Source organism: Arachis duranensis, chromosome 9 (assembly GCF_000817695.3).
Source record: "Arachis duranensis cultivar V14167 chromosome 9, aradu.V14167.gnm2.J7QH, whole genome shotgun sequence".
Classification (NCBI taxonomy): Eukaryota; Viridiplantae; Streptophyta; class Magnoliopsida; order Fabales; family Fabaceae; genus Arachis; species Arachis duranensis.
In genome coordinates this window covers 30,242,471-30,253,843 of record NC_029780.3, presented here as the reverse complement: position 1 = coordinate 30,253,843, position 11,373 = coordinate 30,242,471, and the positions used below count along the sequence as shown (strand labels likewise).

General features: G+C 36.6%; 1 protein-coding gene across 3 annotated transcripts; it reads right to left on the bottom strand.

Moving 5' to 3' along the window:
- Nucleotides 1-7,743: 7,743 nt before the first annotated feature.
- LOC110275279 (uncharacterized) lies at nt 7,744-11,157 on the bottom strand. 3 transcript variants are annotated; one of them, XR_002367648.2, is made up of 7 exons: nt 10,830-11,157; nt 10,553-10,757; nt 10,346-10,454; nt 9,305-9,452; nt 8,787-9,226; nt 8,355-8,454; nt 7,744-7,939 (listed from the first exon to the last, which is right to left on the bottom strand). XR_002367648.2 is itself a non-coding variant. In XM_052254541.1 (6 exons), exons 3-6 carry the CDS (start codon nt 10,451-10,453, stop codon nt 7,916-7,918), a joined length of 720 nt encoding a protein of 239 aa, XP_052110501.1. In that variant the 5' UTR covers nt 10,454; nt 10,553-10,757; nt 10,830-11,157; the 3' UTR covers nt 7,744-7,915. The 3 variants fall into 3 exon arrangements, 2 of the variants coding, with proteins under 2 accessions (XP_052110501.1, XP_052110500.1); XM_052254541.1 differs by lacking the exon at nt 8,355-8,454; XM_052254540.1 differs by lacking the exons at nt 7,744-7,939; nt 8,355-8,454 and having other exon boundaries at nt 8,503-9,226.
- Nucleotides 11,158-11,373: the final 216 nt, after the last annotated feature.

The window sequence follows — 11,373 nt, the reverse complement described above, 5'->3', positions numbered from 1 at the left end:
TGATGGCGGCATTCAAGAGAATTCGGAAGGTCTAAACCTTGTCTGTGGTATTCTGAGTAGGATTCGATGATTGAATGACTGTGACGTGCTTCAATCTCCTGAAGGCGGGGCGTTAGTGACAGACGCAAAAGAATCACTGGATTTTATTCCGGCCTGATTGAGAACCGACAGATGGAATGTCGTGCCGTGACAGGGCATTAGGAATCGTTCCAATGAGAGGATGGGAGGTAGCCATTGACAACGGTGAAACCCTACATACAGCTTGCCATGGAAGGAGACTTGCGTGACTGAAGAAGAAGACAGTAGGAAAGCAGAGATTCAGAAGATGGAGCATCTCCAAACCTCAACCTATTCTCCATTACTGCAAAACAAGTAATCATTTCATGTTCTTTTGCTTTTCACAATCAATCCTGATAATTTCTGATATCCTGACTAAGATTTACAAGATAACCATAGCTTGCTTCAAGCCGACAATCTCTGTGGGATCGACCCTTGCTCACGCAAGGTATTACTTGGACGACCCAGTACACTTGCTGGTTAGTTGTGCGGGATTGCAAAAGTGTGATTGCAATTTCGTGCACCAACCGCACTGGTGGGGTGCTAGACGCACAAACCAATCCATGTGTGTGCCTCGCTGACGCGTACGCATCATTTGCATTTCTGGCATTCCACGCGTGGGCGTGGGCGATGCTTACGCGTCATTTCTTCATGCCATCTCTGGTCCAGCAAACAGAGAGTTGCGTTGGCACTGTGCGAGAACTGTACGAGGAGCACAATTCACACCCACGCATAAGCGTAATGGACGCGTACGCGTCACATGCCTTTTTTGCATTTCACGCGTACGTGTGACTGACGTGTACGCTTCACTTCCTCATTCTGCAACCCACGCGTATGCGTAGGCAACGCTTACGCGTCATTTCTCGTCCACCATTTCTCCTTCTTTCTTCTCCCCTTTCTCCTTCTTTCTTCCTCCTTTCTTACTTTCTTCCTCTTCATTTCTTTAACTTCTCATGCTTCTTCTCTTTAATTCTCTTTTACTTATTGCATTTGCATACTTTCATTCATTGCATTTTAACTTTACTTTTGTATCTTATTTTTATTTTCCTTCTTACATTTTCTATTTTATTATTGGTGTTAAATTTTCTTACACACCTGTTGACTACTTCTTGGATTATTTTGGTGTTTCTTGACTTGTTTTCTATTTATTTGACATGACCTTTGCTTATATTGTTTTCTCACTCACATGTTGTAGCTACCATGTAGTTGAGAACCTCATTAATATTTGGCATTAGCCCACCCATATTTTATTTGTTTGCATGTCTTGTTTGTGGGTTATTCTTCTTCCTTTTTCTCTTCTTTCAGGATAGCCACCAAGAAGAGAAATGGAAAACTTCTAAATGGGGCAACAAACAAGTCCCGCTGCACAATCTTTGGAGAAAGCGCATCAATTATAGCAATCTGTCCACTTGCACATCCTTGCATGCATCAAGGACAGTGCAATCTTTAAGTGGTGGGAGGTCGATTACCGACTTCCATGGGTAACTACCTCCTTCTTCAACACCAATTCTTACTCTTCTTTGTAGTTAATTATTGCATTGCATGATAGATTGCATGTGTAATTAGTTGCTTGCATTTATGTCTTACTTGGTTGAAGTGATGAATTCTTTTCAATAAATTATTTTAGTGCATTTCACTAATTTGAATTAAAATTTTTGTTAAACTTATTTGAAGATATTCAATTTGGAACATAGTTTTAGAGCTCGAACACACAAAACTACTGAGATTTTGAACCTATTTGATTGGTTACATTTTATCAACCAATATTTTATTTTGGTGTGTGTTATTCTCTCTAAAATTGTGATCTATATCTTGCTTGATTCTATATTTCAATTGGTTTGATGTATGCATACACTTATATGATTGAGGCCTTGTTTCACTATAGCTCACATATCCATATGACCTTACCCTTTCATTATCATTTGCAACCCAATGTTGAGCCTTTTCAACCCCATTTATTCTTTACTTTAGCTCATCACTAACTCTATGCGAAAAACAATAATGTCCTTAATTTGAATCCTTGGTTAGCTTAGACGAGTGAGAGTGTTCATGATTTAAGTGTGGAAAAGTTGGGTTTGGAAACATTTGGTTTATGAATTGGGTATTGTATATTTTTGTGAAAATATGAAAAGGATAGTTGAGAACATATTCTTGTATTTAATACCTTAATCATATGTATTGAGAAAAACAAAAGAAAAGAAAAGAAAAGAAAAAAAAAGAAAAAAAAGAAAAGAAAAAGAGCAAATAATAAAAGGGGACAAAATGCCCCAAAGTAAATGGTGATAGTAATACATATGTACTGTACTCAAAATCGGATGCATGAATATGTGGTACACATAGTTAATGGGTAGTTAGATTCTGTATTGTGATTACATGGATTGTCTTAATTTAGGTGGGAAGTTTAGGTTAATCAAGGGTTCAAATTTTAGTCCACTTAACCAAATACATTCCTACCTTGACCCAAACCCCATTACAATCCTTAAAAGACCTCTTGATATGTGTATTTGTGCATTAATTTTTTGTTGATTGGTAGAAGAAGAGCAAGTCTTAGAAAGCAAGATTAGTAGAGAATTGAGAGAATCGAACCTGAGCGATTAGAGTGTATACATGATAAACCACTATTTTATGGTTTATATTGTATTTAATTGAGTGGTTTTATCAAGCTTTTCACCCACTTATTCATAGGATTTGCATGATTTTACAATTCCTTCCTAGTTTAGTTCTATGATTGAAAACATGCTTCTTTGGTCTTAATTTAGCTAATCTTAATCCTCTCTTATTACCATTCGATGCCTTGATCTGTGTGTTAAGTGTTTCAGGTTTCATAGGGTAGGAATGGCTTAGAGAATGAAGAGGAAGCGTGCAAAAATGGAAGGAACACAAGGAATTGAGGAGATGACCAGCGAGAAGTCATGCGGTCACATGTCTCACGCGACCGCACGAAATGGAAGAAATTAGAGTGACGTGTTCGCGTGCCTGAAGCGACCACGCGGATTAGAAGCTGCATGAACGACGCGAATGCATGGACGACGTGCACGCGTGGTACGAAAAACACTGAGTGACGCGATCGCGTGGACGACGCGATCGCATAACGTGCGTGATCTGCAGAATTACAAAAGTCGCTGGCAGAGATTCTGGGCCGCATTTCAACCCAGTTTTCGGCCCAGAAATATAGATTAAAGTCAGGGAACATGCAAAGACTCAAATGATCAATTTATATTAGATCATAATTCAATTTTAGGTTTTAGATGTAGTTTTTAGAGAGAGAGGTTCTCTCCTCTCTCTTAGGATTTAGGATTAGGATTCCTCTTAAAAGATTTAGGATTTCAACTCTTCATCAGGTTCAATATTGCTTTTACTTTATATTTCTCTTTTATTTTCAGATACTTTAATGCTCGTATTACATACGTTGCCTATTTGGCTTATGAGCCATTCATATTAAGATTTTCTTTATTTAATATAAATTGAGGTATTTCAAACTTATATGTTATGGATGCTTTAGCTTTATCCAATTTATTTTCATTCGAGTAGATTTTTTTCCCTTTTGGCTTTGGTTGATTAATTGGTAACTCTTGAGTTATTAAACTCATTGTTGACTGAAAATTGGAATTCTTCAAGAATTAATTCGAGTTCCAATAACTCTAGCATTTCCCAAGAAAAGACTAGGACCTAAGGAATCAAAATTAATTCCTCCACTTGACTTACCTTCATAGTTAGAAGTTGACTTAGTGGGAGAAAAATCCAATTCTCATCACAATTGATAAGGATAACCGGGATAGGACCTCCAGTTCTCATACCTTGCCAAAAGCTTTATTAGTTATTATTTTAACGACTTGTTATTTTACATTACTTGTTCAACCCTTTTCAAAACCCCAAAATATACTTTTCCATAACCAATAATAATTCATACTTCCCTGCAATTCCTTGAGAAGACAACCCGAGGTTTAAATACTCTGTTATCAATTTTAAAGGGGTTTTTTACTTAGGACAACCAAAACGTTTGTACGAAGGGATTTTCTATTGGTTTAGAATCTATACTTACAACGCTACTATATTTTTATAAAATTATTAACTGGCAAAAATCCTAACGTCAATGCACTTCAAGTGAGGGTTCGATGCTCGATTCTTTGTTCCCGGATTTCACGAGCTTCCTTCTTTTGCAAGTCTATTTGTACTTCATTTTATGATTTGAATTAGTGGAATCCAGTTCATATCTGTTCTTCGAGAATTTGATTTACTTTTAACCAAGTAGGTAGAAGCATTTTGCATGTAATTGCATTCATATAGATAGGTTGCATTTAATAAGTCCTACCATCCTTCTTCACTCTTTTATAGTTTCTCTTGAGTTTAGCATGAGGACATGCTAATGTTTTAAGTGTGGGGAGATTGATAAATGGCTATTTTACAGTTTATTTTGGGTTGAAATGAGTGGATTTGATCCATTAATCTCACACTTATTCATATAATTCGTATGTTTTATATTTTCCTTCCTAATTTTGTGCTATGATTGAAAACATGTTTCTTTAGCCTTACATTTGCTAATTTTAATCTTCTCTTATTACCATTTGATGCCGTGATATGTTTGTTAAATGTTTTCAGGGTTTATAGGGCAGGAATGGCTTAGAGGATGGAAAGGAAGCATACAAAAGTAGAAGGAACACAAGAAATTGAAGGAATTGCTAAGTTGTCAATCCTGACCTCTTTGTACTAAATCGGTCATAACTTGAGCTACAAAAGTTCGAATGAGGCGGTTCTAGTTGCGTTGAAAAGCTAATATTCGGGTCTTCAAAATGATATGTAATTTGTCATAGTTGTCTTGCAGTTAGGTGATGCGTACGCGTCGATCATACGTGCGCATCGCAGGATTACCGTGACCAGTGCAAGAGGCAAGCAACGCGTACGCGTGGATGACGCGTACGTGTGACTAGGAATTGGTCACCGACATATACGCGTGGTTGACACATACGTGTGACTAGCATCACGTGCTACAATTTATAGAAAATGCTGGGGGGCAATTTCTGGGCTGCTTTTGACCCAGTTTCAGGATCGAAAATACTTATTAGAGGCTGCAGAGTGGAGCTGGAAAGGGGAAATCATTCATTCACACAATTTTAGGTTTTAGATGTAGTTTTCTAGAGAGAGAGACTCTCTCCTCTCTCTAGGTCTTAGGGTTTTTAGTCTTGTTCCTTCTCAAATTCAAATTGCTACTTTGCTTTAATTTAGTTTTTCTCTACTTTTATTTGTTCTAGTATTTTGGTTTATCTACTTCTCTTGTTGATTTTCTTGTGTTGCCAATTTAGTTTATGAATTCTTCTTATTTCCTTTAATCCATATTAATACAATTTACATTTTCATGTTTATGATTACTTTCTTTAATTTGTTGTTATTATTTTCTCTTGCAATTGTTTGCCTTAGATTTTGCTATCTCTTATTAATTATCTATGCTTTTATTTTGTGCCTACCAAGTATTTGATAAAATTCTTGGTTAGATTTTAAATTAGATTTTTGTATTCTTAGCTTGGATTGAGTAATTTGGAGACTCTTGATGTGTCAAAGTCTCTTATTGGTTGGTGATTGAAAGTTGCTAGTTGGCTTGAACTTCACTAACTTTAGTCTTTGATTAGGATTTGTGAACTCAAGTTGATTTGCTCACTTGAATTTCCTTCAATTATTAGAGGTTAACTAAGTGAGAGCAATTTGCAATTACCACACAATTGACAATGATAATGAGGATAGGAATTCCGATTCTCAACCCTTGCTAGGACTTTTCTTAGTTGTTAGTTTATTTCCTTATTATTTACATTACTTGTCTCTTATCACAAAAACCCAAAAATACTTTTCCATAACCAATTATAAGTACACTTCCCTGCAATTCCTTGAGAGACGACCCGAGGTTTAAATACTTCGGTTAATTGTATTGGATTTGTATTTGTAACAAACAATTTTAACATTGACCGAGGATAATTTGTTGGTTTAGAACTATACTTGCAACGTGACATTTTTGTGAAAATCTTTATCGACATTTTTCCTCCGTCACTCACTCAAGCTAGATGCCAAGCTCAGCCTAAAACACTCACCAAAGTGGGCCTAGAAGTGAATTTTCGCACCTTAGCCTAGTTTTATGTTATTTTTGTAATTTTTAATCATTAGGTTAGTATATATAGAACAAGGATCACCCTTGTTCAGGAACTTTAATTCTACTTTTGCTTTTTGAAACATTTGAACCTTATTGTCTGTAAGCTATGATCAACTAAACCTCCTAAGTTAAGGTTAGGGGCTCTGCTAATTCCGATGGATTAATAATATTACTATTTCTATGATGCATTTTCATCCTTCATCCTTATGAATCTGGGGTGGAACGTGAGTATGACCCCTTATTCTACATGAGTTCACGTGAGTCCTTGACAGGATAGTGTTGAGCTACAGCTTGAGAATGCATACAGGTTCCAAGAGAGTATCTGGGCTAATTGGGATATGTGACATATAATCTCGTTAGTCATGAGTAAATAAGGTCTCTGTGGCGCTAAGGCGATAGTCATAAAAGCATCATTCTCTGATCCGGAAGATCCGACCTTGTTTGTGGTATTTTGAGTAGGATCAACAAAAGGAGAGCGGATTGCATGGAGCTTCATCTTCGGCTATAGTGAGAGACCATGAGCTAACTTGATGAAAGGGCATGAGTTACTCGAATATAGTGGATCGCTATGGTTTAGGGTAGATTAACTTGATGAGAGGACATGAGTTAATCAGTTACAGTCTTGCCATGGAATGATCACTCATTATTGAAGCAGTCAGTAAGAAAAGTTAATCCAGAAAGATAAAGCATCTCTGAAGCCTTAACTAATTTCTCATCACTATTCTGCGTTAATCCGATATTTCTTTCTTTATTATTTCGTTTATGCTTTTAACAAAACAACCATATTTTCCATTCGACTGACTAAGATTTGCAAGATAACTACTACTTCCTGAATCTGACAATCCTCGTGGGATTTGACCCTCACTTATCTGAGATATTACTTGGAGGACCCGGTGCACTTGTCGGTTCAGTTGTGCAGAGTTCAAATTTTGCGCACCAGTAACCCATTTGCCAAAGCCGTAGCTGCCTCTGCCTTTTTTACCTAAGACAGAGCTTTCTCCAAGTCGGACGTTAGCCCGTCCCTCTCCACCTCAGCTCAGGCAACCATTAGAGAGCCATGAGTGGCGCTAAGGAGAGTCTTCTGCAACTCCTTGGCCAACGATGTACACACTTCCACTATCTGAATTCCATTTCGGGCCATAAGTTGGAGATAGTTATGAATAGACAGATCATCCATGTTGATGCGACTATGAGGGAGAATATTTCTCTCGCTCCAGGCAAGTCAGTCAAAATCTTTACCATAAATACTCCCCTCTTCAACAGTTTTTTTGCTTTTGAGAGGGGGCTCTAAAGATGAGGGAGAAGGCACTACAAGATTTAAGTTGATTTTTGGAGGTTTTTTTTCTGGTTTGTGGGGGTTTGTAACCCCCACCAAAAGGTTAGTGGAAGTTTTCCAAACCTCCAAAATTTGAGGTGCCACAAGCTTATTTGTGGCGGTTTTGCAAAACTCCCAGGACATGCTATAAACTACTATTATTGATTGAAAAAATTACATCAATCAAACTAAAGATTATTTAACTTTAAAGAAATTAGTAATTAGTATGGAATTAATAGAAATTTAAACAAATTACATCAATCAAATTGGTATGAAATGAACAACTGAGATCAACCAAATTTACATATTTTATATGATCTAACAATACATAAAATGATATCAGAGAGTAACCCACCATAACAAGAAGAAATGCGGCCTTAAGATTGCCACGGGCTTCACAGCAAGCTCTATTTGTCAGGAAAGGGAACCATCTGCTCATGTACAAAATAAATAATATCAATGAGTAGAAAATAAGCATTAATTTCAAGTAAAATCTATACAAAATACAAGTATGGTAAAAAAAAGCATGCTTCTATAAAAGATAGAATTCTCATTCTTCTAAGAGACCCTTCACATGAGTTGTTCTACACCATCCTAAGAGACTCTTCAGCATAAAAATGTAAAACAAATTATTGTGACTTGTTTCAAACAAATTGATTTCATAAGGAAATCTGCTAGATGGCTTTAAATATTTAATTGCTAGAATTACATGCCATGACTAGTGACCTTTGCATGAATAAGGGGCTTATCTCTATATTTCATCATTGACAAAATACCATTCTCAAAGGAACATGAGCAATGAGTTTTATATAGTTAGCATTGTACAAAATATTAGCAAGGCCTCACATGTTCCACTTTTCACTAGCACCAGCAGAATATCCCAGGATATTGCCAACAGCTATCCATGAACAAAATATAACATTTGCTATATTGCGTTGATCAAGACCTAATAATAGAAAAATTATTGTATCATGATTTGGAACACAAGGCCATTTTCTGAATAGCAAGAAATTGTTCATAGCAGAATTAATTCCTATTTATACATTACCAAGTTCACATATAATTCGATTTAATAAACGTCAAATCAATTTAGTACTATAGCTATCATAGTTCGTTCAGGCATGAGGAATGGAAGTAAAGAAATTGCATGAATGAATGAGCTATTCAACTATATATTCACAATAAGGTTATGAAACGCAAGTATCATTTCTAGCTATTATAAAATGGCTCAAACATGCATGTTAATGGGGAGATATGATTATGAAACAAATTTGTTACCCTGGCGAGCAGTAAAGACTGAAGTAGTTCATCTATTTCAATAGCCTTGCCCTGAAGCAAGCGCATTGACTTTACATTTCTCAGCAAAAGGCCAATAAGAGAAAGACAGTGCATCCACTGCACATAATCTGCTATCCTCTCCCTACAAGGTTGAGCTAGCTCTTCTATGATAGCAAGAACAACTTCTTCAAATTCACCAAGTGCAGCATGGACTTTCCTTGCCAATCTGGCCACTGCTTGAGCCCAATCATTATCTCTACCAAAACTTAATCCATCTCCAATGACAAACACATTTCCTTCATTATCAATCTCATTCTCAGGAGGCTTGTGCACCAGCTCCTGCAGAAATGCACTAGCAGACTTCCTATTTGTAGCATCAGAATAATTAAACATGGCACCAAGCAGAAGTAGCTGCCGGCATGTAAAATGATGCATTGATCCTGATGTTGTATGTTAGACCAAGAATTAATTAGGTGTACCATTACTACTTGAATCAACCAGATAAAATTCATACTCACCAGCATTAATATGAGCTCTGACCAGCTCTATATAATCATCAACTGTTGCAAGAAGAATTTTTTCCTGAAGGTCATTTTTGTCTGATGCTTCAGCTGCATATACTTTTGCCTTAGTGCCTATTGTGGCTGTAGAATCAGAGCCTTTGGCCTAATGGGACACAAATCATTAGTTGTTCGAACATATATTTGTGATAAAACATGACTCCACTGCTTTGTTGGGTTACACCTATAAGATAAGAAGAAAACAAAACTATGCCTTTTAACTCACGTGCTTTTGACTGCAAATGCTGGCATACAATTCTCCAGTAAATAGAAGCCTATACTTCTATCAGCTGAATGTTAGGTGCGTGCATAGAATTCTCTACATAATATGATAAACAATAAAGCAAGCTATACAACAACCAGCAAGGTTTGAACCTAACTATTATTTTATTAGTGGCTAACTATGAATGGAAAAGTTCTTATATGGAATTCAAGATCAAGAAAACAAATTCCAGGTGTTGTGATATTAGATAGTAATGTACAAGAATAAGATAGAGAAATGGCAACATCTCAATCACCAAAGATTTGACAAAACTGCTATTACATAAATCTTTTCTCAAAACATTTGACCTGATGAACAATTGAACGACATATCAGACATTCACGAAAACTTAAGCTAATTAAGCATTTATCATCATATGACAAATACATCAATCTGTATTTTAAATATTCATAAGTTCATCAAATAGTGACTCAAGGAACACTTTACAGTGAAACATAAAAAATAACTCAAACTTCAAGAAGCTAAGCTCATCATCCTCTGCATCACCAGATGATATATACTGCTGAATGCTTGCACCATTCTATAGCTTCACTAAATCAGCTTTTAGAAGCATTTGCATAACAGTCTCACCAACTGATTCATAGGTTTCAACATCAAGAAACTTGAGAAGTTCTAAAGGATCGCCATTACAGCACTTAGTGAGCCATTCATCTCTCAAGAATATATTTAAAAAAGGACAGTTTCATAATACAAGAATATGGAAGCCTGTGTGTTACCTCTGTTCTTCCTCTTACTATCTGGATATTTGAGAACCGATAATTCCAACAACATGCTCCAAGAATACTCATCTCTTGTTCATGGACTCCATTAGTGTAACTTCCCATTCTACTCCATTTCAATTGCAAAAATAGAGAGAAAATCACAACTCGCAAAAAAGGAACTGAATCTAATTACACAAGGAAAAAAAGCAGCGAAAAATTCACCTGGACAAGCTATGGACAAAACAACTCCGGGAAGACCAGCACCTGTTCTAACATCCACGAGGCTAAGCTTCTCATGTGACGGCGCGCCGCCGCAGCGCATGCGGTAGCAATCCCTAAGAGGAGGGAGGATCGCGAGTGAGTCCTCGACGTTCCTCTCCATGATTTTGTCGGCGTCTTTGACTGCGGTGAGATTCATGCGCTGCAACTGAAAACGCGAAAATTAAGTATTAATGTAGCTGAAGAGTTGAAAGAATTGGAAAGTATGAATTATGTATACCTTGTTCCATTGGAGAATAGCATGAACATAGAGATGGATCTGGTGTCTTTGATCTCAAAATTAAAATTATTGCATGTAGACGAAGGAGACAACACATTGATGTAGAAGCTTGATGGCGACAACGACCAAGACATGAATGAGAGCAGCGATGAACTTACTCTCCCTCTGATCTCAGACGGTACTGCGAGCTTGACGCTGACAATGGCGAAGAGATTAATTTGGTGGCGGCTAGTAGATCTAGGGTTCATCAGATCTCACTCTTCCTCTTCTAATATTTTGGACAATTTTTGTTTTGAGTGAAATTTATTTGGGTTTAATCAGAGTAGGTTAAAGAGTGATTATTTGTTTGGACAATTGGACTTAGAAATTTAAACTAGTATTGATTAACGAGGGTTTTATATTTTGTCATAAATAAAATATATTATGGAGGTTTTCTAAAACTTCCAAAAAAAAATTCCCATAAACAAAGAGAAATTTTGTAGTGAGGACTGAAGGAGGAACAACAGAACTCTTTGAAGGGGAATCAGGAGGGATGAACTGACTT